Below are 27,190 nucleotides of genomic sequence, written 5' to 3'. Positions count from 1 at the left end.
CGGATTAAACTGAAAGGAAAAAAAAATAATGAATCGAAGGCATTCTGATCGTGTAGAACATCTACTGATAGTGCTCATCAGTTCAGATGAATCGTGTGTGATAGCCTTCTCCTTTCCGGTTGCGAAGTGTCACTGATGTCACCGAACTTCTCAAGAAAGTGTTATCTCATTTGAAGAGAGCTAGATGAGTTGCAAAATGGCAGCTGGGTCCTGTACCAGAACGAGTTATTTTCTTGAGTAATTGTCGCGCTGACAGTTGTCCGGTTTTGACGATTGGGAATACGGTCCGAGTTTTACTCAGCTTGGCCTTGCTGTTCAGAAAGAACAACCAATGGCCGTTCTTTCAGCTTTTACTGATTGAGATGTTTTTTTATTACTGGCTTGCGTTCTCGCCTTATTATCCTTACTTTATTAACATATTGAAACAAACAAATAACCATTATGTTAGTTCAAAACATTAGTTTAATTCTGAGAAACCTTGAACATAAACGTATTAAATTATGGTTGTTATCAATCAAGTCAGCGTGCGCATTCCATTGCAAACGGAAAGTGTAATAGTTGAAATTCGTAATCCTTTTGAAAAAAATTTGTGTGTCGATTCTTTTTCTTCCGATCACTGCACTCTAAGGCGAAACGAATTTGAAGGCACATTATGTCAAAATTCGATTGGTAGCCTTTGAATTTTGAGTAGAACATTTAATACACGAATAATACGGTGTTTAACTTTGCACTTGAAACGAACGAGCACGTGATTCGAGGTCAATGAAATCTCGAAGTGTCATGGAAGGCATTTGTCACGTTATCCTGTTCCATCTCATCTGGGTAGTGTTCATGGTTATCTAGCGCAAGCAAGGGTATACACGGTAAGTACACAAACATTAAGCTTGAGAGAACAAGTGAATAGGTAAGCAAATAGCCTCTGTCGAGAATACGGGCAACTTCTTGCCACTCTCTAAGACGTCTTTCCTGCACTCTCAAATCCAGGTCGCTGCCGAAGTCGACACCGTGTTCGTCTCTCGACTCAACGTCGGTGTTATTTGGCATCCTGCCGAACGCGCAAGATAGGTCACCATCGTTGCCATTAGCACCGCCGGCATCCTTGAACTTCACTCGGTTCTTTTTCGGTTCCGCCAATGGGGAGACTTTGGGGAGTCTGACGGGTACGCACAGCACTCTTGCTAGGTAGTGGAAGGTGAGTTTTCGCAGCCAGTGTGGTACTTCCTTACGACCAGGCCCCTGGTAGTGCAGGTTGAGCGTCATGGCGGTCATAAAAGCCGACAGTACGCCCATGCCGATCAGAGTGAAGAAATGCCTCTCTGTGAAAAGAAAATGGAAATGTAAATGAAACTCTGTCTTAAGGGGAAATCTATGACCTTTGACATAATGCAACTTGAAAGCTACAAGCTTACAAATGATGATTTTTTCACAATGATATCTTTTAAAACAGAAATTAAGATTTCACCAAAACAGAAGATGAAGATTTTCACGGTATACATAGATTGCGTGAACTATACACGGATTCATCTTTTCACTGTATTTCTGACATAGAAATAACATTAAAGGATCAAAAGCTGTAACTTTTGTTGTATTTTGTCACTTTTTATCTTTACTGTCAACTATAATGTTTTGTCACGGTGTTCTATTCCCCATGGCCAAAAACCTGTTGAAACACCTACCACCTATCTGCATACGTAAAATGCTCTGTTTTGTTTAAATTATATATATATATATATATATATATATATATATATATATATATATATATATATATATATATATATATATATATAATATATATAAATATATATATATATATATATATATATATATATATATATATATATATATATATATATATATATATATATATATATATATATTACCAGAATTCATTTGCCGACAACAACAATGCAGTCTACACGTCTACGCATGCACAGGTTGAGATGACAAACTGAATACTGTGTATCTAAACATGCTTTGGGGAGAAGATAAGAAACTATGATCGACATAAAAAAGAAAAAATGGTAGAAAACAAACAGCGATTTGATGTGTAAAGAGAAGATCAATATGAACGCTTTCGAGTTTTAATCTCTCATTGTAAATTCATACTTATACAATCGAGACAAGAAACGTTTTTGTACTTTGTTTCGTTACAGGCAGAATTATTTTGTACACATTTTTCCCAGACATACCCAGAATCACACAGGCTGTCCATTCCTTAATCCAGGACTTTGACTTTATGCTATCTCGCCAATGCATTCTGAGTAGAGATAAATTATTAACTTAACCGTGCAACAGTTAAGCTGCAATGGGTCTGCATTTTGATTTTTAAATGCTCGTCGGCTTTTTAGAACAGTAGTAAGTAATTGGCTTTCCGAAAAGGGTGATAAAGCCATATGTTTTCTTTCGTTTCATCGCTTAAGGACTGTCACGTGGTCAAAAATCAGTGTATGAAACACACTCAGCTTGCATGAGATGAAGCTACTCTCCATCTAAGTGCAAATCGAGTAGTTACGTTATTTGCCACGGGGAAATGAAGTGTTATGAATTTTATGTACCTGACTATAAAGGCGTGCATCAAGGACGAAACTATCACGGACAAGTACATTTCAATCACATCGCCCTTCACGGTTAATTAAGGATGAAATTTAAGCTGAACAACCATCTCGAATAGAGCTGACTAATGCTAATTTCTTGACAAGATCGTCTTCAAAACAATGACAAATATGGAAATCTATAAATGTTGATAGGTTGTCAACACGATTGCATATATCATCTGTGTTTACTTATAGAGTGTTCGTTTTCTTATTTTTTTTTTTTTTTTGAGTAAACTGTCTAGGCGTCATTTTTCCCTGAAGTAAGCTTCACATCCTTCTAAACCGGATATGACGTCGTTAATCCTAAAAAATGTAGCATTTCCTGAACAAAGTCCCCGTCTCCTACTATAATAACGCTTATTTATAAAGTGATAATTGCAGTTTTTTTGTCAACACATTAATTCACCCGTTACAGAAAAAAAGATGTTTCTCCAGTGTGGCACGGGTCATAATGCCTTTATAAAGATTATTGCATGTACGGAGGTTAAAGGCCACCCGTTAATTCAATATTCCGATGTCAAAATTACTTTCTGAAATAAGCAATGAATTCAAATAATGCCAAAAAAATGATGTGCGTTTAAAAAGTAACTTGTTTGTGCTTCCCAGCAGATGACTTGTCAGAGCAGTCGCTTGGCAACTATTTCATACGTCGTTTTGACAACTGAAGATATATCATTACTTTCTTGATTTGTCCTTCCAGCACGCTGGGACGCAAAAGGTATGTCTCGTCTACCTCTTAAGTAACATGTTTTACAATGTCGAATAATGTAACTGACTGTATATATATTTTATATATATATATTATATATTATATATATATATATATATATATATATATATATATATATATATATATATATATATTATATATATATATATATATATATATCCCAGTTCAATCTCATTTTATTATTGTTATATATATATATGTTTATATATATATATATTATATATATATATATATATATATCCCAGTTCAATCTCATTTTATTATTGTTCCTGGTCATCTGCTCATAACATTGAACTCCGTTAACACCCTATTGTCCTTTTTTTCACACCTGTACTTTCCCGTTGGCGCTGTACTCTACCCCTGGATTCTGTCCATCAGTTGGACCTGAACGATGCCTTGGTGAACAAGGCGAAAGCTTGTCACTGTAAGAACCATAAGTTGTGTTTTGTTGAGACCATCCAAATTCTAAGATTTTGTTATATATATATATATATATATATATATAATATATATATATATATATATATATAATATATATATATATATATATATATATATATATATATATATATTATATATATATATTAAGGCTTTGCACAGAATGAGTTCAAGTAATTAAGAAAGTCACAGTTGCTAATATGAAGTAAAGGTGCGTGAAATGGTACGGTGTAATGGTGTGTAAGATTCATCCAATGGATTATGGAAATGGTTTCTTTGGATATAATGACAGGTACTCAGATTGTGCAAGAGTGGGAGCATGAATGCAGGATGTTCTCAATACAAATGGCGTTGTATATGAACTAATAGATTCCGTATTTGTTGCGAGTACGGGGCGATTAGATCACAACTGACTACTGCTCGATACTGATACTGATTTGTCATGACTAAGTGTTAGCATATACAATATATAGGTTTTTGTGTCGCCATGCCCGAGCTATTAAGGGATTTCAAAGATCCGTGGAATGAACCATTCCAGTTCATGGTACGATATTGATTGAGAGAACTTCGGTTCCGACACACATAGTTTATATATAAGCGTTAATATTTAGACATTCTACCCTGGAGACTACAGTTTATGGTTTATTTAAAGGGAAACAGTCGTCAGAACTGCGCCTGTGTGAGTTTCTTGTTTACAAACAATGTATTTCGTGCACGATATCTAGATGCACCTCATCATCATATCCGCACCATTTCAATTATACGATGTAGATTATGACACATATGTTTTCATTTCCATCAATCACCATCGTACCTCGGATAAAGTGTTTACAATTTTATTTTAAGGCTTCGGAATTAAGTGAAATTGTTTGATGGTCAAAAAATTTGCATTTTCAAAATGAATACATAAAGCTCTGGAACAGAACAGAAACGAAAGACTTTTAGAGTTCGAAAATCCTGTGAGTATTTAGGTTGCAGTGGCGGGCATATCGACTACGGGATCAATAGATCGATTCGAAAATCGATCTACTTAGCAGACTGCCCAGCTAAGGAGCGCCTGTGGCGTATGTTTTGTTACTGCGGCTAATGAATCGTTTCAATCATTTCTAGCGTTTGGGGAATTCTGTTTGAAGATAAGTCAGCCACAGCCAACAAAGCCACTCGTGTCAAAAGGTGTTCATACACAGTTTTTCAGGGGGCGGGCAAATTTAAAAATTATCAGTGGGTGGAGAGAAAAAGTAATTTTTTACTACTGGGAGGGAAGAAATTTCAGTTGTTGCAGTGGGCGGGGAGAAAATCGCTGGCAGTGGATACCGGCTAAAAGGGAGAGGGAGGGGAATGCTGTGATTGGTAGAACTTTTGGAAAGATTAAGGGACTGGTCAGTTTCTTCGGCCTGGGGGGGGGGGGGCCGGTGGATTATCTTTTGCCGACGTCAAAAAGTGGCTGACCCCCCCTATTCCAAATTTTGAAAACAGGGTGACCCCCCTATTCCAAATTTTGAAAACAGGGTGACCCCCCCCCCGCACGCGACAACTGTAATATGTAATAATATAATACTGTGTTATATATATATATATATATATATATATATATATATATAATATATATATATATATATTATATTTATATATTTATATTTAACATTTATATTTTAAGTCATTCTGTGTTTTAATGAAATTGTTGGCATGTCAGTTGTAAGATAGGAATTTCAAAGTGTCAATCTTAAAGTTTGAATTAAAGTTTGAATACAGTACATTTTGAATGAGCTGTGAATGTATTTCACACTTTCTATGCTAACCAGATGTCCTGAACTGTTGTACAGAAATGGATGTCAATCATTAATATCAAACAGGAAAAAGCAGTAAATCAAAAACTTTGATGGGTGTTAAGACTTGCCAGCCATCCAATTAAATCTCCTGAGGAACAATAGAGAGGCATTTTAGCCAAATCTGATGTGTGCAGAGTCTGAGATGACCTTTTCTTGTAACATTGATATTTGTGCATGTTGCTTTCTCATACTGAATTCTCATAGAGAGAACAGAAAAGTATCAGGAATTTGTCATGCTTTTCATATGAAATGCAGATTTCATAATAGTACACTTTCACTTAGCAAACATCAAGATATCTCTGGCATATATCTCTGATTTATTAAAGTATGGCGCCCGAAGGGCGCGAAGAAAAATATGAAACATCCTGATATCTCTGATATATATGTCTTGTATATTAAAGTAATGCACAGGAAGGGTGTGCTAGAAAATGTCTGATATATTAAAGTAATGCGCTTGAAGAGCACGCTGAAAAATATTGAACATACATATATCTCTGATATATATATGCCTGATATGTTAAAGTTGGGCGTGCTGAAAATATGTCTGATTATTAAAGTTACGCGCCCGAAGGGCGCGCCGAAAAATGCAACTGGATGAAATTTGTGGCTGACACGATGCATTTTAGGCAATGATGAGCCTGTGTCGAAATTCAAAAACACACTGACCCCCCCTATTGGGCATTTCAAAAACATGGTGACCCCCCCTATCACCAAAGTCAAAAACAGGGTGACCCCCCCCATGAATCCACCGGCCCCCCCCCCCCAGGCCGAAGAAAACTGACCAGTCCCTAAGGGGTTTCAGATGTAAGGAGAGTGTAGTGGGGAGTTTCTACTTTCGATGGGGAGTTGGGAGCGTCCGGATTATATTGGCAGTCGGCATTGTGATTCAGGGGAAGGGCATATTTTTCACATATGCTGGTGGGAAAGCAGTTACTAACAGCGTCACTTTTCCCTCTAAATTACAATTCAAGGTCAAGAATATGTGAAATCAGTATATCAGCTTGAGAAACGTGTTTTGAAATTGTGATGATTTTCGTAAAATTCACTGAGTTTACCAGTCATCTCCACTGAGAACTACATGATACTCACGTAAATGAGGGATCTTGGTGGAGGTTGGTGGCATATGAGTTGTAGTGACAGTCATGAAGACGAACTGTGACACAATTGTGGTGACACAGAGAGCCATCCGCTCGCCGGAATCAGACGGCAGGAAACTCGCTACTGCAATCAGAACACTTAAGAGCACAGACGGGAAGATGATGTTCATGATGTAGAAGGCAGCTCGGCGTTTTAGGTGCAGCGTGTATATAAGGCCCGGGAATTCATTTGACTGGCAGCAGATGTATTTTTCGACTTTTCGCTCCACCGACATCTTCACTAAGTCCCACTCGCCATTGTTGATGAATTGATCGATGCCCGTCAGAGGGTGACGTTTCATGTCCAGGTACCTGCCATGGTAACTCCAGGACGCGAATTTCATCTCGCAAAGTTGCTCGTCGAACGGGAAATAGGTGGCGTCTATCTCACAGGTAGCTTCGGCGATGTAAAACCTCAGGGCTGTGACCGTGCCGTTACAGTTGACGATGGCGTCACTGTCAGTGTGACGACGCAGGTCCTTTGTCACGCTGAAATTGTCAGTGACAGAATGCAGGAAAAGTTTTACTCAAATGATGTCAAAAATTCTGACCTTCGTATATCGATGACATGTTTTAACGTCGATGGCAGGTTGACGTGTATTCGAGTTGTCTTTATAATGGAATCTATCTATCTATCTAATCTATCTATCTATCTATCTATCTATCTATCTATCTATCTATCTATCTATCTATCTATCTATCTATCTATCTATCTATCTATCAGTCTATCTGTCTGTCTGTCTGTCTGTCTCTGTCTGGCAAATCCTCGTTTCGTCGATGTGTGACCGTTTCCCATTGTAGTTACTTGAGTTTCGTGAACGTACATATCAATAAGTATCCGGTATCTATGACATCAGTGAATTTCCTCGTTGATTTCTGAGTACATGGATAAGCAGATTGGAAGATAGATATGTTTGTTGGTAAATAGGTAAGTAGATAGGAATTAGATAGGTAGCAGATATGCATTTCGCTGGATAATTCGACAAAAGATGAAAAGAGTGATATGTGGAAGAGTTTATTTGATGTTCCACATATTATACTTTGACAAACTTTTTTACAGTTTTTAAGTTTCAAAAATTTTGACAGTAAAGATGTGCATTCGAGTAAAAGCCTCACCTGCTAAACAGCACAATATCAGGCTGCCAGATGTGGTTTGTCTTGATTTGTATTTCTGACAATCCTTCATAGTCTCTGGGGTTCCATCGCAGGTACTCGTCAATCCATGTCTATTGATGCAATGTTGACATGAAAGAAGAGATAGTTTTGCGTATTTTCTATCTATATATAGAACAGTGCCCTCAATGCATGCTCCGTGGTCTCTTTAGGGTGGCTTACAAGTTTGGAGAGAATCAGGCAATTGGTAAAGACAGACATTTATCTTTCAGAACCTCATTTTGAGACATATTTCTCTCGTTTGTTTAAGCATATAACCCATCTATTATTCACGTGTTTTAGTTATTCCATCGGTGTCTAAATTGGAGGATTTAACATAGAACGTGTTCTTCTACACAAGACAGTCATCTTGCATCTCGGACTGTCATTGGTAATGAGCAAAGTTTACAATAAGAATGACTGCGTTTAATGCTGAAGCAGAAAAGTCTTGTTTGACCGATGATTGTTTCTGTTATTTAAGGTAGAGCGCGCCTCGGGGACACACATTTGGTCTCCAACTTTTACAATTCTCTTATGATATACCACTTGTGGGGGTCCATTTTAAAGCTCTTGGTGTAAGAACACTTTTCATTGGCTTATTTTTCCGAAATTTGAAAATTTTTATTTTCTCCATAGAGACAGCACAGGGATGACGGCCATTTTGAATATGAAATATCGGTAAATCTTGGGTAATTTGTTTCTCTAGTACCAAAATTTGCACGGTGACCCGCGATTTCCATTCTTGATTTTGAAAGAGAATGGTTGAAATGTTTCTTGAAGAAAGTTTAAGCAAAAGTTTAAGTCTTTCACTTTCGAGGCGCATACAACCTTAAAAAACATATCGAGATGGTATGAGCGTAGTACATTGGTAAGGCCACTTAAGGAAAATTCTTTGTTTGCCGTCCTTGGATTTTTGATAAACCTACCAGCCAGCCAATGAAAAAAACAAACAAAGACAAAAAACAGAAGTGTATTAACATAAGCTAAATTTTTATTCGATTTCTTGTGGAAAAATAATGTTTTTATTTGTAATAGTGTTAACACTGTCTTTGTTTTCTTAATTTTCTCTGAAAACCTACCAGCACGCGGACGGCAAACAAGAATTCTATTTAAAGCGCCTAATAATCAAAACATACTCATTAGTTTAATGGCCTGTGATGGTTTGTAAAAACATAATAATCTACAAGTATACCTTTTCAATAGTTGTCGATGACAAAAGATATGAACAAAAGAAGACCAGTGTGTGGGTTGAAGAGGATGTTTACTAATGCGACATTACTTTGATATTGCCATGGATGGTAGAAGCCCGTTGTTTACGAGGCTATAAATCAATTATAAACATAAACACTGGTACATAATGTATATTTCAAACCGGACATATCAATATATGAGTCGAGGGTAGGGAAACCACGTGTTAAATGATCGACAGGGGAAAAAATTGTGTCCTATATATCTTCAAATTTATATCAAGTTCACTAAAACCAAAACAATTGTCATGGTTTAAAATGCCATCTTGGAATATGAATGTTTTTAAAGGACAATCACTTTCAATAATAGGCATTTTTAATGTTTCCTTGTATTAGCGCACAGAGCGTTCACTTTGATAAAATTTGGTTCCGATCAAATTAATTTTGCATGTTTAGCCTGTAATCGGTCTTTATCTATTGTATGTTTTTTTTTATGAAGAATACAAAGCAAACAAATAAGGCAATAGAATAATAGTATCTCGGGATTTGTCAATTTGATTCGCCCACTTCTTTAGAAATGCTTATCGTTCGATATCAGTGAAAAACTCATTGCTGTCAATCAAACTGATTGTGAAACATATCAAGGCATGGTTCGTGAGCTCTGACCTATAGCATACAAATGAATAAGAAAAGCAGAGATGATCAGTCCCTCTATATCGTGAGACGTTTTCTTTATAAAACGCAATACTTACCTCTTCTAGCCAACTTTTCAGGGTCAATATCTGATTTGATTCGTCCTGTCACAGATAAAACAATTTGTTACCATGAAAAATGGCAATGACCATGAACGAGGTAGGTTAACGTAAATCATGTCTTGTCTATTCTCTGTTGAAGACATCGTGATAAATGGTTGTAAGCTATACACAGCCACGCCCGGCTACACAGAGGAATTCTCGAGGGCAATGTTTCATTTTTGGTGATTCCGGCTAATCACATCGCTCGAGATAAACTAGCTGTCTCCTACAAAATTGTCTCTTTTGAAATTCGTCGAAATCAATTTACCTCCCATTAGTATTGTCCCAGGCTCTATGTCTTTGTAAAGTAGCATAATATATCACGTGCCAATCATGCTAATCGAAAGCCTGCCTGTGTTTGAAAAATTTGTCTTTCAATTGCTTTTTAGATCACTTCACAAACACTTTAGCTTAAAATATCACGTACAAAATTCATGTCTGTGCTCTATCGCCGTACATATAATTTGCATCAAGCAGAAATGTTGCCCAATGACTGCATTACAAGACGGCGGCGACTAATGTGTATGTACGGGTTTCGCGGCACATAGTCTCCCGAGGTGGCGGTAGTTCGTTTCGCTCCTACATAACCCGTACACCTAACTACTTATTGATTCAGTTCATTGGCTTTCACCGCCAAGGGACCGTTTGAACCTTAACACACACTCTGTCTCTATCTGTCTGTCTGTCTGTCTATCTGTCTGTCCGTCGTAAAATAACCTGCGCCGTTTAATGAATTGCGTTTGGTACGTCTGCTAGATTGTGACTCACACACGAAATTTATTTATCATCACCTCTCGACATTTCAGACAAAAATATCGGATAATAATATCAAGCAAAATGGGTAATCTTATCTGTGATGAGTAAATTCGTCTCCTACGATTAAAATCAAAGGTATCTTCATCTTTCACGACCATTGTCAGTGACATTTATCGACGAAAGGACAATCTAATTCATTAAAAATTCACTTTCCGGATGTATATGATTTCATTAAATTTTTAAATATTTTCCGTGCATGCAACTTGCTTTGAATTTTCAAGCTCGTTCATCATTTATCGTTTATGATGAAAACAGCCCACGAATGGTGTGACCTTAGACATGTAATTTACATGGAAATCACATTTCTTTGTTTCATTCGTTTCTTTGTTTCTTTGTCTGTCTGTCTGTCTGTCTGTCTGTCTGTCTGTCTGTCAGTCAGTCTGTCAGTCAATCAGTCTGTCTGTCTGTCTGATCGTATGTTGTTATTTATTTTATTTCTATGATTTTACATAGCCGAACAAAACTCTAAGATAAGTAAAGCAAATGTGGTTGGAATTGACGGAAAAGGATACAATATCAAAACGAGCCAGTGCAGTCTAAAGATCCCAGCGCAAAGTAATAATTTTTGTGGTCAGGAATGTTGATCACGTTTAATATCTTTTGCAATATTCAATTATCAGGTAGTCTATCAATCACTCCATTACCTAAGCCGGCAATCCTTCAGCCTCAAAACAAGGTATAAATCACACACAGTATTGGAGATAAATTGATCAAGAAAGGTACACCTCTGACAGATATCCCTATTTGTGGGACTCATTTGAAGCTCATCGAGTAAATAAAGTTTTCAACGGCTTGTTTTTTGTGGAAATCGAAAATTTAACTTTTCCCTGTAGAGTTAACACTGGGAGAGTGGTCATTTTGAATTTCAAGTATTGATATTAGTATGTTTCTCTAGTGCAAGATTTTTCAAGATTATCCAGGATTTTTAGTCTTGATTTCGAGAGGGAATGGTTTAAAGTTCCCTTGTTGAAATTGACAGCAAAAGGTTAAGTCTTTAAATTTCTACATATTAAACGAATATGACGACACGTTTCACCATCCTTCATAGGTAAGCGTATTCTTGCAATAGCTATACCATAGGGGATTGCACAAAATATCCGTCCCCAGGGGATGGTGCGTTCGTTGTTGACTTGTCAAAGTTAATCCGGTGATAATCTGGTGACAGCGCCCGCAGAGTAGTAATTAACCCTTGCTTGCTTTGGCGCATTAGGCAATCAAACGCATCAGATAATAGACGCAACACAGTGACAAAACTTCGCGTAAGATTGTCAAATACGTGACACAGCGAAGGAGAAAAAGAAATTATTACAAAACCAGTGCTAACATAAGACTAAGACACCAAAGGTTGGCAATGTTCTTTATTTGCAATACATATCATAGTCAAACGTATTAAAATAAAATAAACCATAATAAAAAGAAGCCTATGCTGAGACCAAGACACCCCTATCCCCGCCCTACCCCTTGGGACGGACATTTCTACAACTCCCTATGGCTATACAAACAACATGTGATTGATATCTACAAATAGGAATTTGTTCTTTACATGACCGATACTGACGACATAGGCCTAATTTTGGGTAGCTCGGTGATTCTTCAACTTACCAAGTCAATAATCTGCACCGGTGTCATCCGATGGAGAATGATGACGGGCGTGCTTTCATCTTTCACCGGACGAATAGGGTACTTTGGATAGTTGTCCAGAAGGAAATTGGTCAGGTCTTGACTCATCTGAGAAGGCCAGACCATCCCTGAAACAAATGCCAACAAACGAAATAACACGTTGGTTTCAGTATCCGGCTGTCCATTTAATTTTTATGGCATTTTCAGTAGTTTGTAGAGGATCAGCCTGTAAACATGGTAAAGATGAACGTAATTAGGGCAAACCAAAGACGAGACGAACACAGTAATCCCTACAATCTCAATTCAATCAGGTTTATGTCTTCGCTTAAAAAATTTAAGACCTTTCGATTCGTAAATGATAGCCTTTCTACTGCCGCAAGATGCCCGATTAAGATTTAAACCCGTTTTATTCACCTTACCAGGGTTCAACTTAACTACACCAAGGGCGTTTGTGGACATGTATCTCAGTATATCTACCCTGAATCCCTGATTAGTGGAATCATTATACAAAATCGTCACCGTTAATTTTCGTTACTTTGCAGAGCTGATACCCAACTGAAGTGTCTATCTTTATGACGGTGGAACAACCATCTTATTTTATCTCATGTTTAGTGCCAGCTCCTGTGGGCTGTGAAATTGAATGATAGGCGCACAGCTATCTTGGTGTTGGGAAAAACCACTTCGATTGGGTGATAGAAGTTTTTATGTCCTGGCAATGCAAAAATGTGGTATGCACACTGGGATCTGTTAATCGTTTGCGATAAAATAAAGATTCAGCTGGTAAGTGCAAATTTCGCAAAATGGGAGATTTAGTGGTTTTCTATCAATTGGCATGTGTTTTTTCAAAAAATTTGCATTGGTACCCCATATTTTTTCATATCTTTTGTTACGTGCAGAGAAACGAACAAAAGGGTGAACTCAGCAGTTTCCGTTTAAACAAAATTTATTACGAAAACAAAACTAATTGCTAAGTCAGGGACAGAGTACAAGCTTTAAAAGTGTACAGACTACTTATCTCAGCTGGGACGGCAAAGCTCCAGTCTCAGAGTTGTAACAGTCAGTTGGATGAATGAACAGTCCTTTGGCTTGCAGGCTTGAAGCTGCACAAAGTCCACAGTATAAATCCAGCGTTGGCAGTGTAGGTCTTGAAAAGTCTTGAGAATGACTACTGCTGGAGTTTAGTAACACACAAGAGACACGATCCCAAAAGTCTGACTGGAAGCTGAGCACGTCCCTTTTATAAAGGCATATAAGAACAATCTAGAACTTTTATTGACATGCTAATTACTGTTCTAAAATTATCTCCCTTACACAACTAATCAACTTTCCAGAACATTCCAAACATGACTAATTGAATTCAAGGTTGTGAGGTCATCAAGGGCAGTGACCTTGAGAATGTTCTAGACTAATTGAACTCAGGTCATGATGAGTGTGGGGGGAATGACCTACATAACACACCCCCTCTTCAAAAAAAGAAAATTTTTCAAAGAAAAATCTTTCTTTTACAAATGTAATCTTGAAAAGGATTTAAGTACTCAAATTTTGTTTTACTCTAAAGTAAAGTTTCTTGAAAGTGAACAACAATAAACTCTAAATACGAGAGAGACAGTCTGCAATTAAATTGTCTCTGCCTTTGATATGTCTAATGTCAAGATTAAACTCCTGTAACATTAAACTCCATCTTAGCAATCTCTGATTTTTGCCTTTAAATTTCTGCAGAAAAACAAGAGGGTTGTGATCAATATGAACCACTATTGGCTGATTTGAAGAAGTAACATAAACTTCAAAATGCTGTAAAGCTAATATCAAAGATAAACACTCTTTTTCAATTGTAGAGTAGTTTCTCTGGGATTGTTAAATTTGCGTGAAAAATAGCAAACAGGATGATCTATACATGACTATCCTCTTGCAATAAAACAGCACCAGCAGCCGTATCACTAGCATCTACAGCTAATTTGAATGGCAAAGTGAAATCTGGTGCAGACAACACTGGGGCACTTTGCAGTATGGCTTTAAGTGTATCAAATGCCTGTTGGCATTGCTCTGACCAAACAACTTTACTTTCTTTTTAAGTAAGTTAGTCAAAGGCTCAGTAATTGTGGAGAAATTTGGACAGAATTTTCTGTAGTAACCAGCCATACCGAGAAAGAAAGCGCATCAGTTGTCGTTTGCAGTTTGGTATGGGAAAACTTGAAATGGCACTGATTTTGGCATCAACAGGTTTTACCTCACCCTGTCCTACAGTATGTCCGAGGTAAGTTACCCTCGCCCAACCAAACTCAGATTTGGCAAGGTTGACAGTCAACATTGCTTTGCTCAGTCTCTCAAAGAACTTCCGCATGAGCTTGATGTGTTCCTCCCAGGTGTCACTATACAGGACTACGTCGTCAACGTAAGCTGCACACCCGTCTAGCCCGGATATGACGTCGTTGATCATCCGTTGGAACGTTGCCGGAGAGTTCTTCATTCCGAATGGCATCACCTTGTACTGGAACAATCCGTCTGGTGTAACAAAGGCGGATATTTCACGAGCACGATCCGTCAGAGGGACTTGCCAAAATCCCTTCAGTAGGTCAAATTTCGTCACATACTTGGCTTTTCCCACTCGGTCGATGCAGTCATCAATCCTCGGGATTGGGAAAGTGTCTGTCTTTGTTAAAGTGTTGACCTTCCTAAAGTCCGTGCACATACGATAACTGTGATCTGATTTGGGAACAAGTATGCATGGCGAACTCCAGTTACTTTTACTGGGTCAATGAAGTCATTGTCCAGCAGGTATTTGACTTCTTCCTGGAGATATTTCGCTTTTGTTGGATTCAGTCTGTGTGGATGTTGTTTTACAGGCTTACTGTCCCCAACATCAACGTCGTGATAGATGACGTTTGTCCTCGTTGGAACATCTTGAAACAGGTGTTTATATTCATGGAGCAGTTCTTTCACCTGTTGTTGTTGTTCTGGCTGGAGGTGTGCCAACTTTGTAGACTCCAGCTTCTCCAGGATTTCTGAGTTCTGAAGCTTGACCGAGCCCAGCTTTGAGTTTAGAGTATTTTCACTCAAGTCAGTTTCAGTATCACTATCTTCATAATGGTTTGAACTGACTGCACTGACAGGCTGAGTTATAGTAGGATTATCCCTATCCAAATATGGCTTAAGCATATTTATGTGACATAGCTGTTTTTGTTTTCGCCTGTCAGGTGTTATTATGATGTAATTTAAATCACTCAATTTCTTATCGATTAGATATGGCCCAAAGTAACGAGCATGGAGTGGTTTGCCAGGAATTGGAAGTAGAACAAGAACTTTTTGACCTGGTTCAAACTTCCGTTTTGAGGTGCTTTTATCATATTTGATTTTCATTGACTGCTGAGATGACTCAAGATTTTCTCTGGCTAATTCACATGCTTTAGAGAGTTTTGTACGAAAATCTGACACATATTGCAAAATATTCAGACAATCATCATCGTCTGATAGGAATTTCTCTTTAACGAGCTTAAGTGGGCCACGGACTGTATGTCCAAATACAAGCTCAAATGGGCTAAAACCAAGAGACTCTTGAATTGACTCTCTAACAGCAAAGAGCAAAAAATGAATTCCTTCATCCCACTGCTTCTCTGTGTCAAAACAGTAGGTCCTAATCATGTTTTTCAAAGTTTGATGAAATCGCTCAAGAGCACCCTGACTTTCTGGATGATAGGCGGATGACCTATACTGTTTAATGCCTAGCTGATCCATTACTTGTTGAAAAATACCAGACATAAAGTTGGAGCCTTGATCGGACTGGACACATTTAGGGAGGCCAAATAAAGTGAAAAATTTGACTAAAGCTCTCACTATAGTCTTTGTCTTTATGTTTCTCAGTGGTATGGCTTCTGGGAACCGAGTTGATGTACACATAATTGTCAACATGTACTCATTTCCTGATCTTGTTTTTGGTAGGGGCCCAACACAGTCTATTAGAATCCTACTAAATGGTTCTTGAAATGCAGGAATTGGCTGTAAAGGGGCCTTTGGAATGGTCTGATTTGGCTTTCCTACCATTTGACATGTGTGACAAGTTTTACAGAAATGTGCTACATCCTGCCTGAGATTAGGCCAATAAAAGTGACTGAGAATTTTATGATAAGTTTTCCTGACTCCTAAGTGACCAGCCCAGGGCGTTTCATGGGCCAGGCGCAATATTTCAGCACGATAGGCTTTGGAACCACAATTTGATGTTTTATAGCCCAATCGTCATCAACCAAGACATCTGGAGGTCTCCATTTACGCATGAGAATACCAGATTTTGTATAATAGGAAACAGAGCTATCTGAAGTTTTACCTTCATCATCTACCCTGTCAAACAAAGACAAAATATCTGGGTCTTTGTGTTGTTCTGCAATGAGATTTGATCTAGAAAATGTCTGACTTTGGTCAGCAGAAGTTTTACTGGAAGTTTCAAATCCACGAGGGATAACGGAATGATCCGTGTCAAACACCTGACTGAGAAAGGTGTCATTTAAGTCAACATCTGTGACATTATTCTTGAGAGTATTTTGATTCTCGGAAGTTTTCTTTGACATGGCTCGAGTAATTGCACACGAAGGAAATAAATCGGGTATCTCTTGTTCAATTGGCTCTGGATCCTGATCTAAACTAGGATTATCAGTCACAAGTGGATTAGTAATGACCTTGTCCCCAGCAAGGTCGTTTCCAAGAAGAAGGTGAATCCCTTCAAAAGGCAAAAAAGGCCTAATACCTAAAGTCACAGGTCCAGAAACAAAGTCCGAAGACAAATAGACATTATGGAGAGGAACAGGAATAAAGTCATTACAATCTACCCCCTTAATAAGAACTTTAGAACCTGAAAATGACTTTTCAGAAAACGGCAGGGTATCTGCCAACAAAAGAGACTGGGACGCCCCGGTATCTCTTAAAATTTTGACAGGGGTAGCAGAAGAGAAATCACTAGAAAGTGATATAAAACCATCATGAATAAATGGTTCGAAAATACCCATAATGCTATCTTGAGAAGAATTGACCTTGACCTCATTAATTGGGGATAAGAGGGGTTTAACCTCAGAAAATGTGTTGCACACATTATTAGACTCTAATTGAGTTGATGAAGAAATAAAGCCGGTTGGCTTAGATCCACTTTGACCACTTTGACCTTCACGTTTTCTTTTCAATTTGAAACACTCTGACATTAAATGGCCGTCTTTCTTACAATAATTACAAGAAAGTGTACCGAACTGTCTGTCAGAAGGAGATTGAGACTTGGGATCTGATGATGTGGGAGTGTTACTTGAATTTTGTGAACTGTTGTCATTTGATTTTCTACTGTCCTTTGAGAAATTCTTGGATGAAAAGGAGGAGTTAAATTTACCTGCATTGTTTCTGTATGAAAAGGACTGGGATGGTTTGCTGAGAAATGAGAAGATTTGTGGGTCAATGAATAATCATCGGCCAAACGTGCAGCAACCTCTAATGTATCTGCCTTTTGTTCATTGATAAACGTCTTGATGTCACTCCGGATGCACCTTTTAAATTCCTCAATCAAAACAAGTTGTCGTAATTTGTCATAATTCTGACTGACCTTTTCCGAAGAACACCAACGATCAAACAGTTGTTCTTTTGTTCGAGCAAATTCAACGTAAGTTTGATCTTTCACCTTCTCACAATCCCTAAATTTCTGACGGTAAGCTTCAGGCACCAACTCATAGCCCTTGAGAATTAATTCCTTCACAGAATCATAATTTGAAGCCTGCTCTACTGACAACTGAATGTAAATTTCTCTGGCTTTAACCACCAAAGCACTCTGCAAAAGCATAGACCAGGACTCCTTAGGCCAGTTCAGACTCTGAGCAATTTTCTCAAAATGAAGGAAATATTTATCAACATCCTTTCTTGGAAAGGGGGAACTAACCTGAAATGCTTAGTGATGTCAAACTTGTCTGAAGGGAAGAATTTTCCTGACTGTCCAAGCTCTAAACGTTTTATTTCTAACTGCAGTCGGTGTTCTGCTAATTCTCTTTCCTTTTCTTTTTCCTCTCTTTCTTTCTCCCTTTGTCTTTCTTCCATTTGCAATTCTTTTTCTTTCATTTCCAATTCCCTCTTTCTGTCTTTCTTCCATTTCTAACTGCATTTGTATTTTTTCTTTTTCTAATGCCTGTCTCTCCTTTTCCATTTGTAATTCTTTTTCTTTCATTTGTAATTCTTTTTCTTTTTCTAATGCCAATTTTTTTAGCTCGAAATCTGCCTGTATTTCTAATTCAATTTTTTGAGTTCGAAGGAAGACTCAGGCTCATAATCTTTTAAGGCAGACTCCTCAAAATGGCCAGAATTAACTAAATGTTTTGCAATCTTGAACTGTATTTCTCGCTTGCGCATAGATCTTTTGACATCTACTTTAAGGAAATTGGCCAGTGCTATGAGGTTGTCTTTTCTGAGGGAATTAAATGTGTCCTGATCAAGGTCATCCATAAATTCGTCTGGTTTAAATTCCGCCATGATTAAATTTCGCTGAGTTCACAGTATACAGTAGTTTTGAAAAGGCTGTCAAAATGTTGTCAAACGGCTCAAAATATTCGTTTCCCGGACAAGCCCCCAATTTGTTACGTGCAGAGAAAACGAACAAAAGGGTGAACTCAGCAGTTTCCGTTTAAACAAAATTTATTACGAAAACAAAACTAATTGCTAAGTCAGGGACAGAGTACAAGCTTTAAAAGTGTACAGACTACTTATCTCAGCTGGGACGGCAAAGCTCCAGTCTCAGAGTTGTAACAGTCAGTTGGATGAATGAACAGTCCTTTGGCTTGCAGGCTTGAAGCTGCACAAAGTCCACAGTATAAATCCAGCGTTGGCAGTGAAGGTCTTGAAAAGTCTTGAGAATGACTACTGCTGGAGTTTAGTAACACACAAGAGACACGATCCCAAAAGTCTGACTGGAAGCTGAGCACGTCCCTTTTATAAAGGCATATAAGAACAATCTAGAACTTTTATTGACATGCTAATTACTGTTCTAAAATTATCTCCCTTACACAACTAATCAACTTTCCAGAACATTCCAAACATGACTAATTGAATTCAAGGTTGTGAGGTCATCAAGGGCAGTGACCTTGAGAATGTTCTAGACTAATTGAACTCAGGTCATGATGAGTGTGGGGGAATGACCTACATAACATCTTTGCAATGTACATATAAAGATTATTTCAGAAAAGTCAACTTCAAGAATGTCCCAACATTTTTTGGAATGGTAGCGTACCTCCTTAACACCGTACAAAATCAAACTCCACCAATTCTCCTGAAGATATTGAGCTGTAAATCTGGTCAATGAATTCATCTTTGAGTGTTAAAAGCTGATTTGTTACTCACTCATACTGGCAATCACTCTAATAACTCCACTGGGATGCTTTCCACGGATTCGCGTTATTATGCATTCACTTGTCTGTAGTCATTCAACTTTCCATTGACACTATTTGTCTATTTTTTTACCCTGAGGAAGGCAGTCTATGTATTGCCGAAATGTCGGTTTTAGATAAAGACCGTTTGGAGATTGAGGGAACTGGTTAAGTACGTCCATTATTCCTCCTCACTTTGTCAGGACTTTCGTGTATTAAATCCTGCTTTTTCCTGACACTTCAATAGTTGCTCCATTTCTTGGAGTATATATATATATATGTATATATATATATATATATATATATATATATATATATATATATATATATATATATATATATATATATATATATATATATATATATATATATATATATATATATATATATATATCGAAGTAGACAGATGTCCTCGTGGGAAATTACAGTGCTCGATGCTAAAGCAGAGCGTTATAAATAATAACAAAATTATATATATATATACATATATATATATATATATATATATATATATATATATATATATATATATATATATATATATATATATACATATACATATATATCGTGGTCGGCAGTAAAATTTTAATTCGCCACAAGTATATGTAGCTGTCGTGCGATTGGTAAGAAATGCAACTGATTATGATAAACCTAGGGGGTATGACACTGGAACAGACCTTGTCACTTTCCTCCAGTAAGTTGTATCTTGAAAACTGTTGAAAGATTCCTTCGAGATGAACTATGGCATCTTCCCCGTGTATATTAGAGAGGCCTGTAAACCTTGTGAATATACACGTCGTACATGTAATTTGCTGCACCAGACGCTAAACAAAATATGTTGCTTTAAGAATGATTAAAATACCAACTAAGGAGGCTTTTATTTCGTCAGGAAAATCGGTTAAATATTAAGATTGTCGAAATATCTTCAATGATAAAGATAAAATCTTATTTTCACACGTCCCACGCGTAGTCTACTGATACAAAAGCAAAGTGTCTTTTATAGCTTCGACACATTGCTCAAATCTCAACATAAAGCGAAAGAAACGCGTCCTTCCGTCACTGCTATCAATCATCCTATTGTGCACCTATATCCTTTTTCCTTTTTCCCACATTTATGAATATTTCAAAACCATTCAAAACTTTCTTTAGTAAAAACAGACTCTTTATTACAATTGGGATATCCATCAAACGAGTTCATCACATCTCGTAATGAAGTTTTTTAATCATGTTTTCGCTCAAAATAAACTTTATGAACACACTCGACGAAATCGAAATGATTCTTGGCTTACTCACTGGGACTGTCAGACACGTGAAAGAGCTGTTTTCCCATCGCCATTCGATATTCAAACTTATAAAAAAAATAATGGGAAAGGAAATTAAACCGGCAAAGACGACATGAGTGGGAGTCATACAGATCTCATTTCTTGCTGCTTCATACGTTTTGATAGTGTCTCTAATGTTTTATGGGGGGTTCTCCTTTCAGATTCGCCAAGCCAACGACGAGTCGTTGAGGGACGGACCATTAGATCTTGGGAGGTTGGGTGGTCAAATCAGATCATGAATATTTTTTTAATCGTAAATTTTTGAAAACCATTCCAAGTGAGTCATGATGTGTTACTTTCTTTCTAAGTGACTGTCACATTTATCTTTTTTTTGCCTTCTGCTTTTTTTTATTTTGCAAATAAGTGTGAATATTTTTCCCCCTATTTTTGCTTTGAATTTTTTTTCTGTTTTTGACCAACCCTCCCAAAATCCAATGGTCCATCCCTAACGTTGCTCCGGTCAGTGTATGGATTCATTTCTTCGTTAATGCGATCAAGAAGAATTTAGAATATTGTATATAACTAAGACGTATGAAATTAGTATGTAAGCAAGCATGAGAAGAAGCGATTAATATCACTCTTCATCTTTGATGTTTCATCACAGTGACTATTTCACGTTATTGTTACGAAATTCCAATGTCACTGAAACTTAGGGACCGTCTCAGATTGGCGCATAATTTATTCGTTTGCGGGGGAGGGTTTTGATCGTAATTCAATTAGGGAACTTCACTTTCGCAATTTTATTTTTTATTACAAAATTGTATCTGCACACTCGTACAAACAAATTTTGCTGTAACTCAAACTCGTTCGTGCCATACTGGGGCGGTTAGTACTCAAATTTGATCGATTACTTGACGAGGTAATGTGTCCAGGAGAAACATATTCTTCAGTAGCTATAGCAAAATGCTACATTGTACTCTCAGGCAGGCACCAACATTTGCCCTTTTAAACTTTCGTTTAGGGGAGGGGTAGGGGGTTTTGATGCAAACGGAGGAATTTCGTTTCGTGAACTTATGCGACAACCTGAGACGGTCCCCTATCCCTTATCAAGGGTATATTGCCCATCATTGATTTGATTTCACATTTTTGTTGGATGACGTCAACGTGGGAATGCTCGGAAACCAAGAATGCCAATGGGGAGATGAAATGGAAAATGTGGCATTTTAATTTGCATCATTTCCTTTAATCGAGGAGTGCCGAATTTTTCCGATCTGATATTTTTCTTGTCATGTCACTCATTTCAGACCGCTGCAAAATTTAGATTCTTCTGATAGCTACATCACTAGATTCTTGTTTCTATTTTCTACAGTCCGATAACATTTCTTTTACTCCTGTAATGAGAATGTTTTGTAATCAATAAACGCGCAATTATTTGATAATTTTTCTGTGGTTGGTTTTTAGTTATAATTCGCTAGTTTTAAGGCATAACGCACCCCGGGGATAGATAGTCGGGCTCTCAAATTTCTACAGTTTTTTCTGCTCATCTAAAAGGGACATAAGCTATAACTTGTGGCAAGTTTTTCAGTATTCTGCTTCTGTATATCAACTACCATGTCTGGCCCTAATTCGTTTGTCATGCTGAAATTTTGAATATTCTTTTTGTCAACACAGCTTGTATGTGCGTAGTGATCATTGTTTTTGTTTACAAATGGGGGCTAGTCCGGACTTGAATACAATTGTCAACAATAACAATGGAGATTATACTCATATAGGTTGTGTTGATGATGCTAAATATTTGGCATTAAATTACAGTTTAGGATTCAATGCAGAAAGTGTAGGAAACAACAAAACAAAAGTGCTGAAAAAATAGCCGAAAGATACAGCTTATGGAGCTTTAAAGCTCTTGGAAAAAGAAAAAACTTTCACTGGCTCAATTTTTCAAACAAAAATTTTAATTTTACCCCATAGAGTTAACACAGGAATGGCGCCATTTTGAGTGTAAAATCTCGCAAAATGTTGGGTAATATGTTTTGCTAGTTCCAAACTTTCACGGTGATCCCCGATTTTAAATGTTGATTTGATAAAAAATGGTTTAAGTTTGAGCAAACGTTTAAGTCATTCGGAGACGCATACTACCTTAATATTGTATCTTTTCCCGTCAATACCAACCACAATTACTTTAGTAATCTTAGAATTTTTGTCCGAGCAAGGTGTGGGTAGTGTTGTACTAGTATTTAACTCAAATTTTGAGTGATAGCACAGTTTTCGAAAGTGATAGATAGTCTTGCGGAGCAAGCCGAATATAAAATTTCAGACCGACTGCAAAGGGTAAGTGACAGCCGTACACAAAACAGCCCCTCTCATATCATTGTTCGATCTCAGCGAGGCCAACGATTTCGTATTTCTGCAGGAAAACACCAGCATGCATTTCTGTAAATCAACATCCTTCAATATGTTCTGAGATATACACACTGCTTGAAATTCTAACAATGGCATCATGTTGCGTTTCCTTCCAGCCCTATTGTCTCATATCGCAAAACATTACGGATGCCATATTTTTCTGTTGTCATACGTCATGATACTTTTTAAATGGATAACATTCCTCCAGTGTATTGTGAAGGATGTTCCTACAGTAAACGCGTTTACTGATAAGTCTCCCATGTGAATAATTCACTTCATATTTTGATTATAAATTGAGGTCATACGCATAATTTACTGTATGTAAATCGTAGAGAAACGACTTCACAATAATATTCGATGAATTTATTAATCTCCTTAACACAATTAACCTCTCTCTCTCTGACAGAACAAAAGTCAGGTTATGCTCACACGACGAATGGTTTGGCAGGTATTTCGAATGTTGAAAAACAATAAAGTTGTAATTTTTCCTTATTCATTTTCTTTTTTATTTTGTGGGCGTTTATTTCCATGTTTTATAGTGTCAAGATCATTAATCCTGGTGACGCACTTTCAATTCCAATTAACTCAACCACGGTCCCTCCACAAAAGGGACCGTGGTTCAACTCACAAACTTATATTCAATACTTTCGTTAGGCGTTGGACTTTTAAGATTTTTTTTAGCAACATCACCTTTTTGTCGAAAACTAGGGAGCTTTTAGCTATTACAAGGGGATGGCGATAGAGGAAATGGTGATCCATCATGTAAATTGTTACCATCATCCTATACCCCGTCTAAAATATGACCCTCCCATTCTCCGATTTGTTAACCCCCCCCCACCCCTGTTCCGATTCGAGCTTGAACTGCATGTGTGACCATACCAGAACAACTTTGCCCCGTCAACTACAATTTTTACCCTTCACCCTGCTTTGTTTGTGGCCCTGTGATTCGGTTGATCTTTGGAACTTGACCTTATTTCTCACACTTGCAAACACACTAGATTTGCTCTTAGCAAAAACATATTACTTTTACTGTAATTAATCCATGTGGAGTACATTTACTCTTTTGTAGGTGTGTAAGTATACCCCTTGAACTCTCATGGCCAATGCAGTGAATGGATAGCACACAATATATATCATAGAGATATACACAATGCCAGTGTCGAGTGTTCCAGTCATAGTGGACACATTTATGTATAAAATTAACAGGATGTAATTCATATACTGTAAGATAGCTGTTGTAATTCATAGGGTTGTTGTGAAACGTGTTAACATTTTGTAAACAACACATTGAAAATTTGTATTCATTATAAAATTGGCAAATGTAAAAAGAGATCCCCCCTTAGAGCAGGTTTGTAAAAAAACAAGACCTTCTCCGATTTGACCGACCCAGCCCTCCCTAGTAACTGAAAGCTCCAATAAGCTGAATATTTCTGACAGTTTCATGAAATGGAATATTACAAGCTCATCAACTTAGGGCTGAAACTTTTGAAAGCGTTACCGATATCAACCATTAGAAGTATACGTTTATTTAGCAGAGTTCCAATGATTAGAAGAGTGCCATTTCACATTCGCTCTTGCCGCATATACAGTACGTTATAATGTGACGTCTCCAGTCCATATACCATAAAGTTTAACTCACTTCATGACCTATTATTGTCTGTCCGTGGATGACAAGGCCAAAGATGGTTGAATGGTTTTTAAGGGGTATGTACATACTGAATGTTAGGAGAGTGACTTTAATATAATTATACCATCCCAATCTAACACAATGTATATCACTGTGAACGTAAGGATCACGAATCTCTTGACGTATTGCACACGTTTACTGTAATTTCCTATATCCCCATGAGGCACCGTCCAATTCCATCGACTAATCCGTATTATGACATTACTCTGCGTTCGGGTATCGGTGTAAGTAAAATTGCAGACACACGCATGTATCCCAATGGCAGATGAAAGAGGTCATTTCGAGAGACATCCAACGAAATATCGACTGCGACTGGATTAACATGGCTCCACCGATCAAAGCTTTTCGAAATAAAAGCATGCAACCACGTTCGGTGGTTTGTTCTCAGCGTGGTGCAGACGACAGGTGACGCATAAGCAATGACCCTGGCAACGGCGTGCTCCTCTGCACGAGACTGCACAATAAAGGCGCGCTCAACTGTTTTTAAAGAAAATGTATATATTGAAAACTTACCGACTAAAGACGAAACGCAGAGCAACCTGCACATTACGTTCAACTTCACCATCTTCAAGTTTTACAAGGCCATTGCCTCGTTGCAATTACCGTTCATCTCTTCGCCATGGCCAGATAGCACTACTATAGGCGTAGACACAAGTTTTTACCCCCTAGGCTGATGAAAACGCAGTAGAGAAATATGACAACGAGTGAAACCTGTCTGTGTACTGCCTGTTGTTTCCTGGAGTAACTTAAGGGTGGTCGTGATAAAGATTGATAATGATAGTTAATCAGTTATTTCTGGGGATAGGTCATCAGCAATTGTAAAGGGTTTAAATAATGTCGCTTATGATTTCGTCATCGTTTAATACTTCAGCCGCGCGCATATTCGCAATGTCAACCCTCCGGGGAGTCTGAAACATACTTTTTCATTTATTATCACAAAGAAAGTGAGCACAATGGTATCATATCGAAAGAGATATTAATATTGATGAAAACTGTCCCAGAATCGTGATCAGGATGTCGGGTTATAAATAGGAGCGTTGCTAATTTCCCATCGTACCCTGCAAGCTAATTCCTCGCCCCTCCCTCAAAACGTAAATAACTATCGCGGCCACTATCAATCAAAGTCGACAATAACACTATATCTTCGAATAATGAGTCAAATTTGCAGCAAACATAGGATAAAATTCATTCAAAGTTCAATTTCATTTATGTGGCGATATGACGATGAAAACTGAAATATCGATCACACCAACGAAGCGTTTCTGCCAAACCTAATTACCAAAAGCTACCGTATGAAAAGGCTTGACGAAAAATCATTACACAGCTTTAACCAGCCCATGTTAATTTTGTCACATCTTTCAATCCCATTTTAGGAACGCATTTTCAATTCGCTTTCAGTTTTCTATGCATTACTCTAGGCTCTGTGAAAAAATAATCAGGTTCGTCAGATACTGTTTGTAATTATGAAAAAGATTTACTGATGAAACTCGAAGGTGTTCTTCCTACAGAAAGAACATCTCCTGACCGGCAGCTAGGTTGACTAGTTCTTGTGATCCCGTATTTGGAATCTCTCTCCTGGAAAACAGGGAAGGCGCTCGGTTAGGTGTCACTTTGTACTGCAAAAAATAAAAAATGCTAACTCTCTTCTTCAGTCTTTACAACTTTCAGTATACTCTGTTGAGATGTACGAAACGACGAACAGGCAAAGAAAATGACCGTAAACTCCGTATCGCTATTCCTCCTGTAGACAGTGAACAGCACTTAACCAAGAACTGTCTGTGGGCAGATTCATTGAAAATTGCGAAGGAACATGCGTTTTCTATCCTGATTGTATTCTAGTAACTCGACCTACCCCGGCTAAAATCTGCCAACTTCCTTTGAATTGCTTCAAACACTGGGAAAGTGCGAGAGATCAGGAGAAGGGAATCACAAGTTAATGTGATTTCAACGCTGTCTTGTAATCCAAATGGACTCATCGAATCCCAACAACTGTCAGTGATAAAAACCATAAAACAAATACTTTGGAAAATGTGTTCGAAGTTGGAAAACAATATTACCATCATATCGTGTTTAGAAAACTGGCGAATAAGGGGCTGCAATAAGAAATAAAACCTTACTTTCATTCTTTCAAATTATTCATATTCGCGAAAATTCCATTTTCTTACT

At 37.6% G+C, this 27,190-nt stretch overlaps 1 protein-coding gene across 1 annotated transcript; it reads right to left on the bottom strand.

Annotated features, from left to right (window-relative positions):
- Positions 1 to 446: 446 nt before the first annotated feature.
- On the bottom strand, positions 447 to 25,676 carry LOC139120981 (neuronal acetylcholine receptor subunit alpha-10-like). The gene is made up of 6 exons (XM_070685565.1): positions 25,538 to 25,676; positions 12,282 to 12,427; positions 9,822 to 9,866; positions 7,847 to 7,956; positions 6,684 to 7,219; positions 447 to 1,316 (listed from the first exon to the last, which is right to left on the bottom strand). The coding sequence occupies exons 1-6, from the start codon at positions 25,587 to 25,589 to the stop codon at positions 760 to 762; spliced, it is 1,446 nt and encodes a 481-aa protein (XP_070541666.1). The 5' UTR covers positions 25,590 to 25,676; the 3' UTR covers positions 447 to 759.
- Positions 25,677 to 27,190: the final 1,514 nt, after the last annotated feature.

Source organism: Ptychodera flava, chromosome 21 (assembly GCF_041260155.1).
Source record: "Ptychodera flava strain L36383 chromosome 21, AS_Pfla_20210202, whole genome shotgun sequence".
NCBI classification, from domain to species: Eukaryota; Metazoa; Hemichordata; class Enteropneusta; family Ptychoderidae; genus Ptychodera; species Ptychodera flava.
This window is presented reverse-complemented; position numbering and strand designations above follow the sequence as displayed.